The sequence below is a fragment of the Carcharodon carcharias genome, chromosome 12 (genome assembly GCF_017639515.1).
Source record: "Carcharodon carcharias isolate sCarCar2 chromosome 12, sCarCar2.pri, whole genome shotgun sequence".
NCBI lineage: Eukaryota > Metazoa > Chordata > Chondrichthyes > Lamniformes > Lamnidae > Carcharodon > Carcharodon carcharias.
In genome coordinates this window covers 57011147-57035624 of record NC_054478.1, presented here as the reverse complement: position 1 = coordinate 57035624, position 24478 = coordinate 57011147, and the positions used below count along the sequence as shown (strand labels likewise).

The 24478-nt window shown below is 42.0% G+C and overlaps 1 protein-coding gene across 1 annotated transcript in view; it reads right to left on the bottom strand.

Annotated features, from left to right (window-relative positions):
- Positions 1 to 20525, bottom strand: part of heg1 (heart development protein with EGF-like domains 1) — a 116983-nt gene extending 96458 nt beyond the window's left edge. The window contains exon 1 of the mRNA XM_041200236.1: positions 19987 to 20525. Within this exon, the coding sequence (XP_041056170.1) occupies positions 19987 to 20326 (340 nt within the window). The 5' untranslated portion in view covers positions 20327 to 20525. The remainder of the gene's footprint in view (positions 1 to 19986) is intronic.
- Between the last annotated feature and the right edge of the window lie 3953 nt (positions 20526 to 24478).

Genomic DNA, 24478 nt, shown 5'->3' with positions numbered 1-24478 from the left:
AGTTCTGGACTACCAAGTGATAGTTAATTTGTGAATGATAGATTAGATACAACCAAATTTCATTTATTTTTAATTGTTATTACAATCTACTTTACAAATCTCTTCTTATAATTAACTTTTTCATTTATCCTAATTGCATCTCCATTATAGCCAATAAAGAAATTTGAACAATGAAATATTGAGTCCAGATATTGTCAATCCCTCAAATTTGTAGTAATGAGGTTCAGGTACTACACTGTTATTATTTCATCACTAGCAAATGAGATATAATCTCATATATAATTTCTGCATGCACACAAAATAATGGTGCTATCTTCTTATATACTGTTGTGTTCTATTGCCTTTTCTGTAATCCTTAGCTAAACTTTTCAACACAACAATCATTTTCAGTGCCAGAAACTTTTTAATCACTGAACTCTAAATCAGTTTTTGTCCAGTTAGCAAGTAATTAAAGTAAATTAAATGTAATTACGTTCATGTAATTAAAATAAATAATGGCTAGGTATAGCACAGAAATACACATGGCTCCAGGATACTACAGTTATTAACAACTTGGATTTATATAGCACCTTTAATAAAGAAAAACACATAAAGGTGCTGCAGAGGTGTCCGAAAAAATAGGCACTGAACCTCCACGCTGCAGAAATAGCACATAAACTGGTGGATTTGGAGAGTTGTTATAAATCTTTATTTAACCAACTGGATTTAGTCCTCAAAGAGAAGTGAGGTAATATGCTTTTGACTATCATTTTTTTCCAAATGATAGTGCTCCTTTTGCGCTCCTTTTGTTTACAGTTTTATCTGATAATTTTCCAACAATAGAGTTCATCCTTGTGCAAACCAGCAAAAATTTGGTATCATTATGGCAAAGCTAATATATTGATTTATTTTTCAGTCAAGCCATTAGAAAAACAAATTCACATTGTATGCTTACATTATACACTTGAACCTTAACATAATATTTGATTCGTCAATGTGGACTATGAACAGAATCGTCACGGGTTTGCACTAAGTGCGTTAGCAGACAGTAAAAAGGACAATTTAGCTGCCAGTCACAATGGCCCAATCCCATCTCATTAATCACGCATCCCTGGGAAACATGCCATTTTGATGGCGGGCGGGTTAAAATTCGCCTCCTCACCGCTTCATCATGCTGGGCCCCACAATACAGTGCAACCGTGCGCCGCCTCTCAGTGCTTCCAGCTCAGGACTGTTGCAAAGAAGACACGACCCTGAAAGGCAAGAAGACTGCAGCCCCCCCACACCGCACCCCCTCCTCCCCGGTTTAGTATCGCGTCCCTCGAGCGCCTTTTGGATGCCATAGAGGCTGCCGTGATGTCCACTACCCCTGCTCTGGCCACAGGAGGGGCAGCAGCATCACCACTTCAGCTAGATAGGCGATGGCAGTGATGATCAATGCCAACTTTGCACAGAAGAGGTTGGCCACCCAGTGCAGAAAGAGGATGAATGATCTAATCCGTGCTGCCAGGGTAAGGCAACCATCTCATCACTCTAAACTCACACACTCAAGCCCATCACACACTCACTGGCATCTCATTCACTGCCAGCTCAAGGGGCATCGCCACTCACTGTCTCACACACACCCTCACATCTCCATCTAGCCTCATCTCTTCTGGAGACTGTTTCCTCAGCCTTCACCATCTTGAGGCCACTTGCACAGAACAACTTGCGCCCCCACAGACACCTTGGGGTATGCCCTTCCCCACTACAGGCCTCACCCTGCAGCCGCTTCCCTTGCCTGAGGCTACTTCTCCTCCTTCCCCAAGCAAGCCCTAGCCCTGCAGCCATTGAGAAGCCACCCCCACCTTATGACTGGACTGGTAGAGACCGACCCCAGAATGTCCCTACAAGTGATGTGGTGCTGTCTGTGAAGCCAGGTGCCAATGACTGTGTGCGCTGCCCAAAGCAAGGTAAGCAAACAAACCTCGAAGTCCCGAGCAAAGTGCAGCAGTCAATTTGCACCCACCAAGCTCCCATGAACAGGAAAGTGATAATGACCAGATAATCTGTTTTTGCAAAGTTGATTGAGGGATCAGTGTTGGTCAGGATATGGGAGATAACTTCCCCGTTCTGCTTTGAAGTGCCATGGGATCTTTCACATCCATTTGGGAGGGCAGATGAGGCCTCGGTGTAACGTCCCATCTGAAAAACAGCACTTCTGACAGTGCAGCACTAGAATGTCAGTCTTGATTTTTGTGCTGAAGTCCTGGAGTGGGACTTAGCCCAGAACCGAGAGTGCCACCAACTGAGCCACAGCTGACAAACAAATTCTAAAGAGTGAGAGAAACTTTAGAAAGTGGAAAAGAAAATGAAGAAAAAAATATTTTTAATACATGATTTATCTGTTCACAATTACCCTGAGGAGGAATTTTCTGGAAACTCGCATCTTGCACTTCATGCCATTACAATTTCCAGGAAATTATTGTGTGATCGACTCATTACTGGCATCATGCCAAAAGTTCCTGGGAACCTATCCTGTGAGCCTTGCTGCTAGAGTGGGAATTCCATATCACGTCTCTGTATCCACTCCAGTAAAGCCACTGGCTGTGTCTGATGTGCTAGATTAAAACAGCTTTGATCACCATTGAGCTTAGACTGAACTGAAATGGCACTGGTAACCTGGCAGCAGCTTGATTTATTGCTGCAAGATCAATTTCCCTAAACAAAGATCTTTCTACCAAGCTTTGCCAAGCTAATGCAAAAACAATTATCTTTCAGATGCACTAGCTGAGCCAGAACATTTCCTGTTAAATGGAATTGAATGTATAAAAGCCATTTAATGTTTGTAGCGCTTCACTGATCTCAGGTCACTTAGCACTGTCAATCGTTAATTTTAACATGGAGTACTGATCCAAATTCACATTTCTTTCAGAATACATATTGATAAATACATTTAAATCCGCACCAATGGCATAGTGCATCATTCAATACTTTGTTGAGGAAACATAGGTAAAATTGGTCTATTTAAAACATTAAAATGACTATTTGAAAATCCATGCAGCTGCTCCTTATTTAAAAGGCAAGAATACCTGAGGAATTATTAAATAATTACATCCAATAGCTCTTGCACTGAGTATTAATATATTTCCCCAGCAAAACACCAGATGCACGCTTTGAAATCGATTTGCCCAACAACATCTGAAAATTATTACAACTTTGCTGCTTTTCATTGTTTCAAGGTACCTTCAGTCACATGTCCTGCCCATATTACACTCAGGACTAACTTAAAAATACAAAATAAATTCACAAAATGAAAAGTCACTGGTCAAATAGAGCTATTAATAAACCAGAACTGAAAGTAGATGAACGATGCTGTTCAAGTGATTTAACTGGAATTGACGACAAACATTTATCACTGGAAACTGGTTGTGTCACTCCAGGATCTTCATCTTCCTCTGTGTGGTATATTCTATCCTCGCTATTCTCACTGTGATTCTATCTTCACTATCCTCACTGCGGTATGTTCCATTGTTACCATCCTCACTGTGGTATATTCCATTGTCACAATCCTTGCAGTGGTATTTCTATCCTCACTCAAGCAATTACAGAATTGCAACATTTAAGGAATTAGTCTTAGAAGAACTTGATGCTTTAGAGAATTACATAATGTGAATTGAGAGTCATGAATTTCTTGTGGTAAAATAAATAATGATCTTACAAATATGGTGCAGTTTTTGAATAAAACATATAAAATGTTACATGTTAATATCATTTTTAAATATTTCATAAATTAATCTCTCTGAGACAAGTAAGAAAACATCCAAGGGACAGACACACCATCTATGGTTAACTAGAAAGGTTACAGATAATATCAAACTTTTTTAAAAAGCATATAATTGTGCAAAGACAGCGGGCAGGTGAGAAGATTGGACAGAATATAAGGAACTGCAAAGAATGACTAAAAGATTAATGAGGAGAGAAAAATTAGAGTATGAGAGAGACCTAGCCAGAAATATGAAAACTAATAGTAAGAGCTTTTGTAAGTATTTTTTAAAAAGAGTTAACAAAGTGAGCATTGGTCCTATAGAAAGTGAGTCTGGAGAATTGATAATGAGAAACAAAAAGATGGCAGATGAATTGAACAGGTATTTTGCATCAGTCTTCACAATAGAGGATACAAGTAACATCCCAGAAGCAGCTATAAACCTGGGAATGGAAGTGGGGAAGGAAGTCATGAAAATCACAGTCACCAGAGAAGTGGTGCTGAGTAAATTGTTGGACCTGCGGGCTGACAAGTGCCCGGGTCCTGATGGTCTTCATCCTAGAGTCTTAAAAGAAGTGTCTAGTGAGATAGTTGATGCATTGGTTTTCATTTTCCAAAACTCCCTAGATTCAGGGAAGGCCCCATTAGATTGGAAGATAGCATTTAATTCCATTATTTGAAAAGGGAGGGAGACAGAAAGCAGGAAACTACAGGCCAGTTAGCTTAACGAACCTTTTTCATAGGGAAAATGTTAGAAGCTATTATTAAAGAAGTTATAGCAGGGCACTTGGATAAGCTCAAGGTCATCAGGCAGAGTCAACATGGTTTTGTGAAAGGGAAATTATGTTTAACTAGCTTATTGGAGTTCTTTGAGGAAGTAACATGTGCTGTGGATAAAGGGGAACCAGTGGATATGCTGTACTTAGATTTCCAGAAGACATCTGATAAAGTGCCATATCAAAGGTTATTGCAGAAAATAAAAGCTCATGGTGTGAATCTTCTGTTCGGCATGTGGGAACGGGCCCCGCACACCTATGCATAAAATAACGTGTGGTGATGTCAGGCGTGCGTCCCATCGCTGTAGGTCATTCCGATCTTCAGTTCGGCGGGCACGCACCGGAGTCGGCTGCACACCCACTGAACTGTCAAAAGCCTATTGAGGCCATTAGTCAACAAATTGAGGCACTTGTCAGGGCTGCCCATCCAATCTTAAGGTTGACAGGCAGGCGAAGAGCTCAGTCGGCCTTCACATTTTTCTTGGAACCTCATCCATGGGCAAGATGAGGTTTCATGAAGGGTTTATAAGTTTAATAAAAATTTTTATTAAAATTCATTGACATGTCCCAGCTCATGTGACACTGTCACAAGAGGACATGTCTACATCATTTTTTTTATTCTTTATTTCAAGTTTTCACAATCAGATTAATCTCCCTGAGACAGCGCCGTGCCTCAGGGAGATTTCTGCATTCTTTCACGCGCATGCGTGGAAGAGCGGAAGTCCCGACTCTCCCTCCTCCACCCACCCACACGGGGCACGCTGAGCGCTTCCAGGTGCATGTCACGCTGGGCGGGCCTTAATTAGCCCGCCCACGTAAAATGGCAGTGCGGAGTCGATTGCGGGCAGCGATCGGCTCCGCGCCTGCCTGTGCCTGCTCCTGCCCAGCCCGCACAACAGGGAGAAAATTCTCACCCATGGTATAGGGGGTAACATATTGGCATGGATAGAAGATCAGCTGGCTATCAGGAAGCAGAGAGTAGGCATAAAAGGGTCTTTTTCAGGTTGGCAAGATGTAACAAGTAGTGTGCCACAGGGATCAGTGCTGGGACCTCAACTGTTTACAATTTATATAAATGACTTGGATGAAGGGATTGAAGGGATGGTTGCCAAATTTTCTGATGATGCAAAGACAGGAAAGTAATTTGTGACGAGGACATAAGCAGGCTACAAGATAAAAGATATGGATAGGTTAAGCGAGTGGGCAAAGGTCTGGCAAAGGGATTATGGTGTGGGAAAATGTGAAATTGTCCATTTTGGCAGGAAGAATAAAAGATAAGCATATTATCGAAATGGTGAGAGATTGCAGAGCTTTGAGGTGCAGAGGAATCTGGGTGTCCTAGTGCATAAATCACAAAAGGCTAGTGTGCAAGTACAGCAAGTAATTAGGAAAGCTAATAGAATTTTATCATTTATTGCGAGAAGAACTAAATACACAAGTAGGGAGGTTATGCTTCAGTTGAACAGGGCACTAGTGAGATCACATCTGGAGTATTGTGTACAGTACTGGTCACCTTTTTTCAGGAAGGATGTTAATGGGGAGAACTTTCTCCCCATCGGGCGAGCCGTTTGGGAGCAGGCGCAGAGCTGATCGTTGCCCGCGATGGGCTCTGCGCTGCCATTTTACATGGGCAGGCCAATTAAGGCCCGCCCAGCATGAAGGACGGCTCCCAAGGATAGCAGGAGTGGGCAGGTGGCGGCAGGACCTCTGGGTCCAATGGCGACCTGGCAGCCTGTTCAAATAGAGAGCTGGCAGCCTTGCAAAGGCTGTTCATCATGGCTAGCAGAAGGGCTCTCCATAGCATTGCTGGAGAGCAGGCCAGACAGGAGAGTAGGGCAGCGAGGCAGTCTGCCCCTCATTTTTCTGATGAGTGCCCTACTGTCCTCCTGGAGGAGGTGGCAGCATGACGGGAGGTCCTCATTCCAAGGAACGGAGGCGGAGGCCCCCCCGCACCTGATCAAACATGTCTGGGAGGAGGTGCAGACATAGTCCGCTCCCATGATGTGGTACAACGCACATGGGTCCAGTGCAGCAAGCAATTCAACAACCTGTTGCGCTCGGGAAGGGTGAGTACCATGTTGGCACAGGTCACTTAACACAGCAGGTAGGCTTTCCCCCCAGGCTCGGTCGGTGGCTGATGATGTGCCTCTGGAGTCGTCTGTGAGGCAGCAGACGCTGGAAGTGCAGCAGGGTATGCAGGAAGATCTGGCGGAGATACATGAGGCAAAGCGTGGCATGGTGCCTGTGCTGGAGAAGTTCACGCAGACCATCACCGATGCAATGAGCCTCATGTGCGAGCACCATGTTTCCTCCATGGAGACAGTGGTGACTCTCGTGGACAGCCTCCTCCAGGAGAACAAACAGGGCTTCCTGGGGTTGCACTCGGACCTGCAAGCCCTCACAGCGGCACCGACCTCAGCTGGTCAGTGCCAGTGTGGGAGATGGTTTGGGTGCTAAGTATCCCAGCTCGTTGCCCAACAATCAATGGTGAGCAGGGAGATCTGAAGCGACCTCATGTCGGCGCAGGAACTGCCTTTCCTCTCAGTGGGTTCCTCTCAGTGTGCTCTGGATGAGGGCAGCATCTCCTCCGCCCCACTGCCAGTGACCGTGGGATCCGACTAGGCTGTGGTGACTAGGGAGGTGCCAGCTGTGGAACTGGCGGCTCCCTCCCAGGCTGGGCCATCAAAGGCTCCATGGGCCAGAGGACGCCCACCAAGGTCATCAAGGCCAACAGGACAGCACAGTGAGCAGGCTGTCTCAGATCCTAGTGCCAGCGAGAGGTGAGCACCTAGAATTGGCATCCATAAGTTTAAACTTAAGGCACTTTAGGTACACCACGGGTTTCTCACTGGTGGTTTTATTTTGCCCCACTATTAATTGATGACCACTCAGTGTGATGCGTAACACCTTTGCATTTATTTTTTGCTGTGATTCATTTTGTTAAATCATTAAATTTTGATATGTGAGCATGGCTCAAGATGATTCCTGACATCTGCAGGTGGACGGGAACCCATGATGCTATGAGTGGCTTGTTTGACATTAAGATTTATTGACAAGGCCCTTAGTTAATGTTCCTTTCCAGGCAGGTTTTGCACTCAGGTATTGAGTGTGGAGCCTGCAGCCCTGGCGTGTATTGAAGGTCCATCTGTGGTGTGCTAGCTGAAGGTTCTTTGGATTTAAGTCTCCCGGGTGTCTCTGCCTCCCTGGAGTATGCCCGGGTCAGCATCTATCCCCTCAGCATTTCCCTTTGCATGCTCATCCTCGGACTCTCTAATGAACTCATCATGTGCAGCCGGAGCAATTGCATCTGCATCTTCTTTGTCCACTGCATCGCCCCTTTCCAGCGCCAGATTGTGGAGAGCGCAGCATGCAACCACTATCAGCGACACAATCTGGGGTGTATTACAGTGCACCCCCTGAACGGTCCAGGCATTAGAAGCACATCTTGAGAAGACCGATGGTTCTCTCCACCACAGCCCTTGTGGAGGCGTGGCTCCTATTGTATCACTGCTCAGCCTCTGTTCATGAATGGCAGAGAGGCGTCATTTTGAGGGGATAGCCCTTGTCACCCAGCAGCCATCCATCCAGTCGGGCTGGAGCACTGAAGAGCCCTGGCACCTGAGAGTGTCTGAGGATGTAGGCATCGTGGGAGCTGCCTGGGTACCTTGCACAGACTTGTAGAATCTGCACTTTATCTGCACTTTATGGAGTGGAAGCCCTTCCTGTTGATGAAGGCACCGGACTCATCTGCTGGCGCCCTGATGGCCACATGTGTGCAATCTATTGCACCCTGGACGTGGGGGAAGCCTGCAGTGGCCACAAAGCCTCTGGCTCGCTCTGTCAGGCTGGCCTCAGCCCTGCGGTAGTAAATGAAAGTCAATGCACGTCGGAACAGAGCATCTGTCCCCTGCTTGACACAAATGTGCACAGTTGATTGGGAGACTCTGCAAAGATCACCCACCAACCCCTGGAAAGAGAGCCGGAGGCATAGAAGTTGAGGGCAGTCATGACCTTCTGGCATGGGGTGCCCACCCACACAGTTGTTGCAGATCTCAGGGCCAATCATCTGACAAATGAGGGTCACTGTCTCCCTTAAGAGATGGAGCCTCCTTTGGCACTGCTTCGCCGCCTGTATACCCTGGCAGCAGGATAGTGGCATTTTCTACTGCACCTTCTGCCTTGGACATCCTGTTGGTCCTGCACCCCTTGTGCCTGCGCCTCTCCTCCCAAAGGTGGCTCCCCTGGAGGCTGAATGTGGACTCCTGGCCTCCTCCCTCTTCTGGCCCTCCCATCCTCCTCAGAGGAGATGCATCCAGTGGAGAGCTCAACTCCCATTCCCAGGCTAAGGGAAGGTTTCCTGAAACCAGCAAGGCTCCAGAAATGATATTTACTTAGAGTCCTGACCTAAGGCTGTTACTCCTATCCAAGCAGCTGTGAAGAGTTTTGAAGTATTCCTGCTCACACAGGCAAGTATCAGTAACTTCAAGCATTACATGTCTGACAAATAACAGTCACGATCCCATTCACCCCTCTTATCCTGCCCATGGGTGAGGTTTATACAAATATGGCCTACCTGCCTGCCCTTTGTGCCCGTGCGATGACCTGAAGATCGCATGGGCCCCGAAAAATCAGCGTCAATTGCTGCCTCAAGGGCCTTAAGTGGCTCGTTAACTAACAGTGGGCGCGCATCAGAGGTCATCGTGTGCCCACCCACCGAAATATCGCGATGGCGCACAATGGCGCGCGGTGATGTCGGGACACTCGCCCGACGTCACCGCACGTCCTTTTTATGCATTGGCTTGTGGGGCCCGCCCTTGCACGCCGATGAGAAAATTCTGGCTAATGTGTTGGAAGCAGTTCAGAGAAGGTTTACAAGACTAATACCTGGAATGGGTGGGTTGCCTAATGAGGAAAGGTTGGACAGGCTAGGCTTGTATCCGCTGGAGTTTAGAAGAGTAAGAGGTGACTTGATTGAAACATAAAATCCTGAGGGGTCCTGACAGGGTGGATGTGGAGAAGATGTTTCCTCTGTGGAAGAATCTAGAACTAGAGGAAACTTTTTAAAAATAAGGGGCTCCCCATTTAAAACAAAGATGGAAGGAAACTCTCTTCCTGAAAAGGTGGTAGAAGCAGAGTCTTTGAATATTTTTAAGGCAGGGGTGAGTAGATTCTTGGTAAACAAGAGAGTGATAGGTTATCGGAGGTAGGCGGGATGCAGATTTCAGGTTACTATCAGATCAGCCATGATCTTATTAAATGGTGGAGCAGGCTCGAGGGGCTGAAAGGCCTACTCCTGCTCCTTGTTCGTATGTTCAAGACACTGCCAGACTTAGTGTTTTGAAAAGTGTGGTATTCCTTCATACCAGGCGTAAATGAGATTTATAGAATTGCTTGACTTCCTGGATTCATTGTTATGTAGCAAAACTATTATGGACTGAACATGAATAGCAAAGGAAACTGGCCAGCATCTCCTGAGATGCATTATAGTCTTGTGGCTAATGCATCCCCTTACACTATTCTACACCATACAATCCTCTGAGGGTGACACCAAATGAACAACGGGTGCAATCAATTACAGTAAAATAAGCAATCTTCAGTGAGCAAAGGGAAAAGAAGGACAGGAATAAGAGCCTGCGATGAAAGAGGAAGGTTTGTTTTGAAGTCTATTTGTTCTTTTTCCTGCATGTTTAAGATATTTTCTGTGTTGGATTTCTTTCTAACTTTTTTTTTAAATACATAGAAAATTCAGTCTTTGATTTCAAATGATTTGGTTATGGGTGAACATGCATTGCTAGTGCCATTGGGGAGGGCTTTAACTAAATTGGTAGGATGGCAAGGGAACCAGAAAATTGCAGGGAGGATCAGAAATTAAATCAGAAGACAGAGAGAAATAAGTAGCAGTAAAATTAGAAATATCCAAAAAAATTGTCAGGACTAGTTTGAGAAAATAGCAAAAACGACAAAAGGAGGAAATCAATTACACGTACATCAATGTCCGACGTGGTTGATGAGCTGCAGGCACAGATTGCTACCTGAGATTATGATGTGGTTGCATTAACTGACACATAACTTAAACAAGGCTAGAAATCTGCTCTTGATATTCCTGGTTATCAAGTATTCATGAACGATAGAGAAGGAAAAAGAGGGTGGACGTGACAGTATTGATTAACAATAAAATGCAGAATTTAATTTATGCAAACTTAGTCTCGCCCACCAGTTGGAGAACTGGTGGAACCCCCTCTTCTCCCTTGGAGGCCCAATGCAATTGCAAGATAATCAGGCACTTATCTGGGCACTGTTGGACCTCCCATCAGATTACACTCCCTGTAGAGCAGAAATCCCACTCCCTACAGCTGCCGGCCAAAAAAAAGGTCTCCAGTTCCTGCAGCTTCATCAGGAGCAGTGGCCATTGCTGGTATTACACTTAAGCTTGTACGAGGGACCAGTCATCGATCTCCAGACAGACATGAGTGTGGCCGGTATGGGGGTTGCAGGGAGCCCAGGGTCAGGGAGGGGGTTTGACAACAAGGACAGGGTGGTGGCCCATTTCTCAATGCTGTGTCCCTCAAAAGGGCACAGAGTGCCCATGAATGAGGGATCCCCTCTCCCCCAGTAGACTGCTGGCAAACACGACAGTGTATTCTGGGCAGGGTCCCCAGATTCTCAGTGCCCTGCCCGGCGCTGGTTACATACCAGTGGCGGTAGGAAACCACCCAGGCGGGAGCTTGACTGCGGGAATTGGGAAAGCAATGGGGGTCCACCACACACTCTCTCGCCAGATTAAACATAAGATCATAAGATAATAATAAATAGGCGCAGGAGGAGGCCATTCGACCTATCGAGTCTGCTCTGCCATCCAATAAGATCATGGCTGATTTAATTGTGGCCTTAACTCCTTTCCTGCCTGACCCATAACCCTTGACTCCCCTGAGATCAAAAATCTAACTCAGCCCTGGATATATTTAATGATCCAGCCTCCACTGCTCCCCATGGAAGAGAATTCCAAAGACTAACGACCACCTGAGAGCAGAAATTCCTCCTCATCTCTGTCTTAAATTTTAACTATACCCCCAGTTCTAGATTTCCCCCACAAGGGGAAACATCCTCTCAGAACCTACCCTGTTAAGCCATCTCAGAATCTTGGGGAGAACATTCTCCCTGTCGGGACAGCTGAGCGGGAGCAGGCTGTACAGCTTTAACAAGTCTTCCCTATTTTTATACTCCAACCCCCTTGCAATAAAGACCAACATTCCATTTGTCCTCCCAATACTTGCTGTACTTGCATGCTAACTTCTTGTGACTCATTCACAAGGACACCCAGATCCCTTTTACCACAGTATTCTGCAGATTCTCTACATTTAAATAATATTCTGCTTTTCTATTCTTCCTGCCAAATTGGACAACCTCACATTTTCTCACATAATACTCCATCTGCCAAATTTTTGTCCACTCGCTCAACCTATCTTAACCTATCTATGTCCCTTTGCAGACTCTTTTGCTGGAATTTTCAAGCCCCTCACACCAGCTGGATCGGAAGATCCCACCGATGTGAATGGAGATTTCAATGGCTTTCCAGCCCAGCTGTGGGGGAACCCGCCATTGGGGGGGGGTGGGGGGGTTTGCTGGGAAATTCCAGCCTTTGTATCCTTCTCGCAAATTGCTTTCCTATCCATCTTTGTATCATCAGCAAATTAGGGTACAATACAGTTAGTCCCTTCATTCAAGTCATTAATATAGATCTATCTTAATCTTAATCTAGATCGTAACTTATGTCTGGGTGGGTTGGAGGGGGTGGTGGGTACGCGGTGGTGGGCATTAAATTCTGCCTGGTATCCTAAATAGGAGAGATATTCTAGATGGTTCCAGGACTGAAACAATTGGCTTGAGTTGAGGGGCAGAGGGGAACCTTTTATAGAGCTCAAAACTGTAAAAAGGACTTAGATGCGCAAATTCCTCAGCAAATTTCAAAGGCATGTAACATAAGAAAACAGAGAGGACAGACCAGCAACCTTAACCCATGTACCTGGCTTTGCCCAAGTCACTTAATAGCTTTGGTTAACAAAAAGCTGTCAATGTGAGATATAAAATTAACAGTTGGTCTAGCATCAATTGTCATTTGCAGAAGAAAGTTGCAATCTTCGACCACATTTTGGATGTAGAAGTGTTTCCTAATTTTTCTCCTGAAAGGCCTGGTTCTAATTTTCAGAATCTGCCCTCCAGTCCAAAACTCCCTAGCCAGCAGAAATACTTTCCCTCTATCTACCCTATCTGTTCCCTTTAATATTTGAAAACTTTCGGAATTTGGGGGATTAATGTGGAAAGTTAGTGCCCTATAAATGCTATGATTTTAAAAAGTGTAGATGAGCAGAGCGACCTTGGTGTCCATATGCACAAACAAATAGCAACTTAAAAATGGAATGGAAAGTTGATATGGTGGTTAAAAGAGCATATAATCTACTTGGAATAGAAGAATAGAATATAAAAGCAGATGTTATGCTAGGACTTTATAAATCACTGGTTAGATCTCAGCTGGAATATTGTACACAGTTCAGGGCAACACATTTCAAATAAGGTATAAAGGCTTTAGGGAGGTTGCAAAGGAGATTTACAAGAATGTTACCAGGAATGAGGGACTTCAGTTATGAAGAGAAGTTGGAAAGGTCTGGACAGTTCTTGGAACAGAGGAAGTTAAGTGACAGAAAAAGAGATTTTCAAGATGATAAGAGGTTTTGATAGAGTGGACAGAGATAAACTACTCCCTCTACAGAGTGGGTCAATAGAGGTCACAGATGCAATTCACTGATAAAAGATCTAGATGAGGAGAATTTTTTCATTCATAGAATTGTCAGGATCTTGCATTCTCCATCTGAAGAAGTGTTGGAAGTTGATTCCTTAAATAATTTAAATGGGAATTGGACAGGTATTTGAGAATGAGGAACTTACAGGGCTACAAACAAAAGGTTGGGTTGTAGAGCTAAGCACAACTGCTTTTTCAAAGAGCCAGTAAAGCTGAATGGCGTCCTTTTGTGCAGAATGTTTCTATGATTCAATATTTCTACGGTTCAACAATTTTGAGACAATTTCCAGAGTACCCTCTACTATTGTAACCCTGGATGTTTGTTTCAAGATATTATCATGATCAGCACGTCATGACTTCACATAAATTAACACATATTATCGTAATATTAAAAATCTATACCTGTAAATTAACTAGAATGCACTGTTTTATATAAAATTCTAAACTTGTTCCCTGAGCCCTCCCCCAGAACAGAAGAGCACCATTTAGCAGGAATGTATACAAATTAAAATTTGCCGCCTGGAGCCTGAAAAAAGATTATAACTTAAGTAGCAACTTTTCTGTGTGACAACATAATCCATCCAGGAGCTTCTAACAAAACCCACTTTTTGGTTTTTAAGATGAACATCTAGTCAAGTGGACGGACATTTAATAAGCCATTCCCTACAGATCACGCTAAAATATAAAACAGACTTAGCAATTATTACAGCAGCTAACATGCCCACTGGTCCACACTGCAGCCGACTGTCAGCAAAAGCAATAGGTTGCACTGCCATCTGTAAAGTATTAGAGTTCATTTATCATTTCACACAATGGAGGAAAACTGATGTGCAACTGCCGTGCACCTCAATACTACCTCATTCCATTAGTCAGTAGAACCAGTCCCTCCATGGCTAATGACACTATTGTTTCAGGAATCACACCAAACATCTTCAAGAGAACCAATTACTGAGATACTTCCATGAAGCAATTGGGGCAGTTCTGCACCATACAATTTAATTCCTAGATGTTCAGTTCTGCTTTTTGTTAAAATATTTAATGTAAAAGTCAACTGCCTAAAAACCACCAGGTTACTAGGAACCAAAGCATCTCATTGCTTGACCAACAAGTACCTTTCCATAAGGGAAGCCTGGATTGATTAGTTCACAATACTTGAAGGGAAAAAAAAAATCCTACATAATAGCCACTGCTGTAACATTTACAAGTCCTCAAGAAGGAAACAATAAAATAGCTGATTGACCATATTTTACAACCTCGTACCCAATGCAACAATGCAGATGCAGTACTAATCTATGGAACATCTTGTTTTTATAAAGCTGCAGGCACCACACTAGGTCTGCATTTGGTACCAGGAGATACTTTCTTTGGGCCAGTGAATATAGGGTCAGCAGAACTTTGATCGGGGCTAAACAGCAAAACTTTAAAATGGAAAAAAATAGTATTAACAGTGAAAGCTTCAAAGTGCCGTTTGTATTTGTTTCTTCTGCATCATGTGAACTGATCTGTATATAATACTCCAGCGTTGCAAAGTAAAAAACTCTGCATTTCATGACTTCATCCCAATGAGACTCAAATCCCAAAGCGCTTTACTTCCAGTGAAGTTCATTTGAAGTGTAGTCTCTGTTGTAATGTAGGAAACATGGCAGCCAATTTTGAGTAACAATGTTAAAGTATAAAAAGGGGCCAAGTCAGTGGGGAGAACTCTCTTGCTCTTCTTCAAGTAATGCCAATGGATTCTTTTATGACCACCTGAAAGGACAGTTAGAGTCTTCATTTAACATTTCATCTAAAAGACTGCACCTCCAACAATTCCACTAAGCTTTCAGTGTGGATTATGAATATAGATCTCTGGAGTGAGAGTTAAACCCATAGCTTTTTAACTCAGAGGTGAGTGTGCTACCACTAAACCAAGGCCAACTATTTAATACTTGGTAATACTTAGAGTGGTAATTGCGCAGAATACAAATAATTTACTCTGCTATCGGAGTTGCATGAATGATTGGGGATTAAAGATTTGTTTTTCCTTATCATATTTACAACTGATGCACATAACATTAGAACTGTTATTAAATTAAATGTTTTTGTAATATCACCCCACAGAACAAGGATGTAGTACTAAACCATTATCAAAAAAATAATTACACATCAGTTTCCCTACAGCTGAATAACCTATTTGTATCAGTGCTGTTTGATATAACATACATAGTTTATTAATTAATAAAGCATACAAGAAATCCGCTGTGGAACATTCACTCAGCTGAAGCATAGTTTTCCTTTAGTTCCCAAAGGCAACATAATAAGGGAGTGGTCACTGTATTACAATAGTAAGTAAGAATTCAAGAGCTATTAGAAGCATTACAATATGTCAGCACCATAGTAGAGGAGACTAAAGTCTGCCTCTTTGGCTTCTCTCAACTTTCCGAGACATTTCTGTTACAACTTGAACCTGACTGCTGGGAAACATGTGTCTTAAAATTTTCTGATCTTTAATATTACAATAATGACCAACTTTGGAATTGACCTTGTGTGCTCTTTGTAGACATCCCCTTGTACAAGTTCAAATGTGTTTAATTAAGTAGGTCACAATAAATGATCTGTACAACACTGACTTCACAATTACATGCAACTGTCCATGCAACCTCTGGAGTTATCTTAAGAGTATCAGGTGACATGCCTAGTCGCTGAAATAAAGAAACATCTAAAGTGGGCCCAGTGCATTGCAGCCATAACCATTATAACCTGTCACTGTCCTTCACATCTGGAGACCAGGGTCCATTTCAACTGCAAAAAATAGAGATGTGAGTTTTTCCTTAATAATTAATTAAAAAGTGAGTTGAGTTCACCCTGGCCAACAAAAATGCATTAATCTTATCTTCAAAATCCAGACTATAAATAGATATACTGGACTTTGTGTGTGTTAGCATATTGTCTTTTCAGTCATGAGTCTTCAGTACAGTTCAGACTTCTCCTGACGATCATTCAGAGAAATTTCAATTCTGCTTCTAACGTTTCAATGATTCTATACTAAATTGCCAATCTCATCAGAGAGGTCACATTGATTGATGAAAAGCATGCTGTTTGGGGATAAGGTAATTTTGGCTTTGGTCCCTGGGCTGGGCTAAAGATCCTGTCCAATACAGAGACGAATCATGACAAGTATTGTCAATGCCTTTTGTGGGGCTTCTGGAGGCAGCCATTAAATTTTGGGTTGAACCATTATTATCTGGAGTGATCTGAGTTCCAGAAAAGAGCTGCAGAGCAACTGGAACTTCTAGAACTCAAGGCAGAGTCTATACATTAGCCATTCCAGAAATGCAACTCTCCCTATAACACAGTTTGATGAAGTATTCATGAGATATATGCCAGTTAGACCACTAAGTCTTCCTGTAACCAAGAATAAGAGTTATGCTAATTTAGTTGTTACAAGGTAACTCTCTCTTCAATGGATAGTTCCAATCAACAAATGTCCATGTCTGCAGGAATTACCAGGTCTGCCATGTTGTTCATCTCCTCCCAGTCTTCTCCCCAACATGATTAATTTTTGCGGTAAAAGCAAAAGATGAACATCATCTTTGATGCCCTTCCAACAGTCATGTCCCATGCAGGAGTGGAATTTCAGAAGCAACTGTGTGTGGGCAAAATGTATTGTATTTTCTTGAGAAGGCTCTTGCTCATTCTGCTGCATGTAGTAGGGTCTGCTTCTCATATCTCTTCATTCCTTCTTTGCTACTTGGCAATCTGGATCTCATTCCCAGATCCCAATTGTATATTCTTTTTTCACACGGAGATGAAAATGATGCAAAGGGTGTAGAGGCTGGTGTCTGGCAGGGGAGTGGGGGTATATTCCCAGGGCTTTTGTTTACATTTGAGATGCGGAATTTGGCAGGATCTTGGAAGAAATATTTAATTTGTAGGTATCTATTTTGCTAGAAACAGTGAAATTTCTCTGCCTGCTTTTGGATGAGGATAATCTGCCCATTGCTGAGAAGTTAGCCAAGACTGGTGATAACTTTTTATGTTAGTGATCAAATGTAGTATAGGTATATCAAGGACACCCCATTGTGACAGATTAGAAGGTGCATCAATATTTCCTTAAAGGTTTTCAGAGATAGTTGACCCCTTTCCATGCTAGTAGTTTTATCATTACAACTCAAGGGCTTGAAAATATAATTTAGGCTTCAGTGCCGCACGGAGAAGAGTCTTGTATTGATTGCATTTTGGGTGGGATATTAATTTGGCCAGTTCAGGTGGAGATTTTAAAATCCCCACAGCACTATTTGAGAAGAAGTGTTTTGGCCAATATTTATTCCTCAAACAACACTAACAACCCAGATTAACTGGGCATTAATATAATTATGAGATCTTACTGTATGCAAATTGTTTTTCTTAATTCTTTCAAGGGCTGTGGGTATCACCAACAAGGCTAGCATTTGTTGCCCAACCCTAATTGCCCTTGAACTGAGTAGCTTGGTAGGCCATTTCAGATGGCAGTTAAGTCTGGAGTCACATGTAGGCTAAACCAGGTAAAGACAGTAGATTTCCTTCCCTATGTGCCTTTGGTAAACCAGATCGAATTTTACAACAATTGATGTTAGTTCCATGGTCACCATTACTGAGACTAACTTTCAATTCCAGATTTATTAACTAATTGAATTTAAATTCTACCAGCTGTTGTGGTGGGATTCAAACCCTGCCCCCAGAGTATTAGCTTGAGCCTCTAGATTATTAGTCCAGTGGCATTACCATTCCACTGCCATGGTTAGCATGTTTAGCTAAAGAACAGCGACCATTCTTCAAAACTCCATACTTCATTGGTTGCAAAATACTTTGGAATATCTTGAAGATATGAAAAACATTATACAAGTGCAGGTTCTTTATTTGTGGAGTGTTGTGCTGCCGTCAGGCTTCTCTAGGGAGATATGTGATCTCTACCCTTTCCAGATACTTGCTGTTAGGATCCCTAGTCAGAAATTCTAAAACCACAGTATTCAACCTAAGCTGCATATCATTTCTGTTTTTAAATGTGCAAAAAAGCAGATCTAAGAATCTTCTAGCATCATTGTTCTGTAGTGAAATCACCAATGCAATCTGTCTGCTAACCAATAGCTAGGTTGCCAACTGTGGCATGCTTCACACTGTCCAAACAATCACTTATTTAGCATCTTTTCCCCTTGAGTGCTTACACACTGGGGGATTGTATGCAATAGCATAATTTGCCCTCTGACACCTTGCCCAAGGGGCCAAGTTTAATGTGTGACCTCAGACAGTGGTTTAGGATATTAGAAAGTAGGGAGCATCACAGCTGAGTCCATACATTCTTCACCTGATATTCACAGATGTACTTTCCCATAGGGCTCACTGGACAACGGATCAGGGATGGGAACCATGGCTCATGATGCTGACTTTATCAACAAATCCATCTGGGGAGCCTCTAATTCATATATTTTGTTCAAAAGAAAATATTAACTCATAGAGCATGACACAAGTTTATGCTAAGTTGAAGTGACAATATATTCATCCACACCATACTCATCCATCACTTCCACCTACACATGGTTTCACATACCCACTGCATAGGTAGTTTATTTTACACAAATGGTTTGAATTGTACTGACCTCTGAAATAAATATGTAACTCAAAGTTCATTTGCATGTATGAAAGGATATATGACAATCTAGAGGGATGTACCTTCAAATTAATCGAAACAAAAATACTACAGATGCTGGAAATCTGAACTGGAATGTTCAGCACGTCTGATGAAGGGTCTTTTACCTGAAAGGGCATGTTGTCTGCTCCCTCCACATGTACAGACAGCCGTCGTCTCCAGCTTCTGTTTCTGGTCTACATTTCACATTCAGTTTCTTAATTAAGGAAGTTCCAAGCCTAACAGCGTAAGTTTAAACGATCACAGTTCATTTAAGGAAATACCTGACGTACAGGTGCTAATAACATCTGGTAAAGAGCCTTGTTTGAATCTGCGCCACCAAAATAAACGTAGAGATAAACGAGGCCAATGGTCAGGGACAGGACATCATAAAGAAAGTAAATCTATCGACATAATCAATATTCTGCAAGATTTAAAATTTCTGGTAATCCTTAGTACATTCGGTTGCTTGTCACAAACGAAAACTTGATTGGCACAAAGATCACTACAAACACTTTTAAATATATATTTTTGAATTTCTATTAATTTCTTAAGGGGACTTAAATGAAACTCTGCCATAACTGGTCTTTCACTGGTGAGCTGATCATAAAGCTCCCGACTGATGAGAGACATCCCCAGTCTGCGTGTAGGTTTCAGGGCTTTTAATGTTTTGACCAGGGCTCCTCTATTTAGACAACATTAAATTCTAACATCGCAAACTTGGCGTTCTTTGCCTACCACTTTATTCACTTGTTAGCAATATGGGAGCAATGTATTAGTATAACCCACAAACACATATCAACTACAGACTTTTCTAGGTTAATATTAAAGACAGCCGATTTCTAACTCTAAATTGTCACCTAAGGAGATATGAAAAGTGCAAAAGCTGAAGCAGGGTTAGTAAGTTTCTAAACAAAAGTTACTTTTGGATAAAAACACGTGCAGCTGCTGCTGGTGTGAGTCGCGGTGTTGGAGATGGGTGTGTGAAGTCCACAGTAAAGTGCGGTTGTAGTGGGGAGGGAATTGTCCATAGCGGTTGACTTACCACCAGCGGGCTGAGAAGGTGATTGTCGGCGATCATCGGAGCCTGAGTCCGAAGTGGAGAGTGAGTCCGTCCCGGGTCTGTGAGTCCTCCAGCCGGGCTGCGAGCTTTCCGGAAAGCTCACCTCTTCCCAGCGTGTGCTTTCAGCGTTAGAATTCACTGGCAAGTCGGTAGAGTCTGTAAAACCAGACTGGTCCGTATAAGGGGCGGTCGATCCGACGCCCAGGGGTTTGAGCAGCAGGAGCAGCAGCATCAGGCTGCTGATGGGGCAAATCAAAGCGCACGTTGCCATGATGATGCCTGTTCGCTTCGGGGGTCTGGATTCCGTATGCCAAACAAACATACAAAAAAACACACACACATACGAATGAAACGCCTTGGAGCCAAATCCGTGTGTGCAAAACAGTCGATCTTGAGCTTATTTGTGTTTACAGAGCGGGTCCCGCATTCTCCGATTAGTTCAGCAGCTTGGCTGTAAATAGAATCCAGGGTAAAAATCCATCTTGAACTAAAACTCATCCGGCTGCATCCGAGTGAGTGTAATAGAGAGAGACAGGCTGGCCGATTTGACTGACTGACTCCTCCTAGGGGTCGTTGCTGATTTCCAGTTGAAGCCACGCTAATCCTAACATCTCAAAACTCAACTCAGAAACCACAGAGGAACTAAAAGCATACTTTAACAGGATGAAGGTGTATTTTTTTTCCTTGTAGAGCGGACTACTTTATTTCCAAGAAACATCATCCTGGGAACTAATAATGTGAGTTTTCTTTCTTGAGAAATAAATACAGGGGGTTTTCTTGGGTGTGAACTATATATTATAAATTCAGGACTGTATCAGATATACATGAATTCACAATGCTTCGCCTGATTCATTTGAACTTCAAAAATCTAGAGTTAGACCCAGCTCAAATAGCTTTCCAATATTTAAACGGAAAATTGTCAAACTATAAATGTACCGCAAAACACGAGCTGATAAAAACTGTAGTTGCGCCAGCCTTGCACAATGCAAGTTCCAGCACTTGCAATATTTTGCTTTAGTTTTATTTCACATTGCAACATATCTGCCTTGTAACTTTCTTCTGCGTTTTTCACATGTGACTACAAGCCTCTGTGTAAAGTATTTGAAAGTCTGCCATGTTAGCTTTGGGGGTAAACTGCAGCAAAATGCGGAGTGACGATTACAGAAAGGCTGTTTGTATTGCCAGAAGACAGATTGTTCACCACGAGAGCTCCCTGCTACGTTGGACATATGTGAGATTCTCATTTGGGTTTGCATCGGAAATTAGAAGCTGCGTTTTCCCTTGAATTGGAAAATGCTGTAAGAACCCCTGACACCAGGTCCTTGCCCATTTTCCTCGCCATCTAATTTTCCAACATCATTTCTGTTGAACTTACATGCAAAAAAAATTGTGGCTTCACACAAGATCACAAAATGCACAGGAAATCGATTGTGACAAACTCGAACTTTGCTGGTATTCAATTTTTAAATGTTCTATTCTTATCCTTCAAAACTAGCAAGTGGTTAACTCCCAGATGTAATAAAAATGCTTTACACGACATTTTATCAAACAGGAATTCCCCTCTAAACTGCTACAGCAACAAGAGCACAATCAAATAGGTCAACATTCACCGATTGGTCCTTTCGTTGATGCTTGTAATTGAAACACAAACTATAGTCCAATTGTAGATTAGCGTTCTCAGCCTTTTGATAACATTTAAGATAGCTTTGATAAATTAAGACAGATAAAAATTCAGTTACCGCATGCAACCTGCAAAGTACTTGAACTGAGCTTCCTTAAATAGTAATGTGATTTTCAGTGGCTTCAAAGATCAGCAGTCTCATCTGGGAGTTTCAACTCCACAAATTCTATAGATTCTTTTGTAATTACAGATTAAGTGTAAATCTGTTTAAAGCAAACCATATATTTAAAGCTTATGACGAGAGGGATAAGAACATTATTTTAAGGAAAAATGAAATGGCCATTAAACCTAACAAGCTGATTACCGTAGTTTTGAAAGATTAACCTCACCTATTTACTTCCTCACCATATGTTGCATTCTTTTCTCTCTTCAGAAACAGATATGCTGTGGTAAGAACCAGTTCTTGGGATTGTGCCATGGTCCATCAGATAGTAGCTTCCTAATCATAGGTATGCTGTGTTGTCATATGAGGAAATAGAGACAATCTCAACGGGCCATTCATCCCAGCACAGTCTACCACAGCTCTAAATAGTCAGCACTAAAGGAGCATTGAAAAAGCAATGGTTTGAGAAGGGAGATTAGAAAAAAGTAAAAATGGAACATATTGAATTTTTTATAATTTCTACTCAGGTAAACCTTTATCAAAATTTTACTTCTACTAGTAAAATTGCAGGTCTAATTAGAACTCATGAGGTACCCCTACATTACAAGGAACCCTCCATCATGAACTTCCCGTATGACTGTTAAAACAGCATTTCACTGTGCCTGTTGTATTTTTCTTCTCATTGTAGAATGGCCTCAAGTGTTAACCACTTGCCAATAATCAATTTATCACTGCATAACTGAAGTCATCTCTTATTTAACCAGTGATCATACTAATGTATTACTGTGTAATAATTATAGATTTGTAACTATTTTCTATTACTAAGGTCAGTATTACAAACTGATATCCTGGTTATGCAGTCATGATATTTCCATTTAACTATATTTTTTTCAATCCAGAAATGTCATGAATATCAATATTTCAATGGAACTTTAACCCCCATTTATTTGCTTTCAGTGGAAAAGGGTTAAAGATTGAATTTAATCACCACCTGCTAATCGTTTACAAATCATTCTAATTAGGGATGTGGTTGGAGGAGATACCAGGCATGAGCGTATAAATTTGTATCAGTAGATATAGTATTTGGGGCATTTGTTTATTCAGTTGTTGACCAATTATGCTGCTTTATTGTGATGGCTGGGCTCAATAACTCATCTAAGGAACTTCCACCATTATTGTTCGCACTTGCTATGGATAAATAAAAGCTCAACTGAAATAATTTACAAAGTAATATTCACTTCAATTTGAATCCTTTGTAATATTTTGATTTTCATAGGACATGGGTGATGAGGCTCCCTTTTTAAAAAAAGTGCATAATTGTGCCTGGTATTTGGTTATATTTAAATAAACCAACAGCCAACAACATGTTTTTTTCCAAGCATAGTTACTTCCATGTACAGCTATCGAGGTTAATCCAATTTTACCATTCGCCCCAATTTCTAAATGATGTTTTGTTTGGTTTTTAATGAATTTTTTTTAAAACCAGAAATCAATCCAAGCAAAGTCAATTAACCACTGAGAAGATGGTACATATTACCATTGAGGAGACAGTTCAAGGTAGTATATATATAATACTTAGTGTTACATAATAAAGATATGATGCCTGGAAGAGATAACATGGCAATAATCCAGTCTGGAGGTTCCGGTGGTGTAAACCATGAGAGCAAAGCTGCCATAACTGTCATCCAATCCACAAGATACAATTTCAGCTTTGAAACCATTCTACCTATCTATCATTTCTATAAGAACTTGCCCATTGAAATTCCTGGAGTGGTTTATTCCATCTGGATCTGCCTGTTTGCTGTAATTGTAGATAAAGATAGCAAGTACACTTGCACTAAAGACTAGCAATTGTGATGCACAATTTTACTGAGAAATAATTACAAAGAATGCAAGTAGCTTGATTAGTAGAAAGAAAAAAAATGTTAGGTTGTTTAGTACCCTGTTTAAGCACAGGCTGAAACAAAGTACTGCAGGAGCAGAGAAAGTTATGGATATGGGGGAGAATCTGGCAGCCATTAGATAGTGATTATTCACTGCATTCTTAGCCTAAGCAAAAATGGTAATTCTCTCCAAGATTACGTTATTGCTGCGACAAACATTTGTATTTAGTCTACTGCAGAAGCTGCTTTCACATAGTATTTTTAATATAATCCATTTGAAGGACTGCTCCAATGAAGAATTCACAAATCATGTTAATGTTTTTCATGAATTGCCAGACACTAGGATATCAAGTTAAAGGATTACTGGGCTATTTTTGCCCAGATCTTTCTCATTCTCTGTATACAGATCTGTCTCTTATTGGGTTAGCATTCCACAATTACCAATAGTCCTCTGATCTCTTGCCCAAGTGGCCATGTTTCATGTTTTACCCTGCATAGTGTCAGCAAACATTCAATTATGAGATCACAATAACTCCAATCCTTTCACTGCACAACAGCCACGTGTACAATTTTCAGCAGCAATCACTGAATTGCAGTCTGGAGAAGAAATTCTAACTGACTTCTTCCCTTCTGACCCATGGAATATTGAGGTGATAATAGAACCCAGCTGATTAACATCAGTGACTTGTGATATATATTAAATAGAAATACTGTTTCTAATTAACAAATTTCCTTTAAATCACTTTCAAAGCTCCAGATCTTGTACTGAATTCCAAACTTTCAATCTTTATTCACACCCCCACCCCA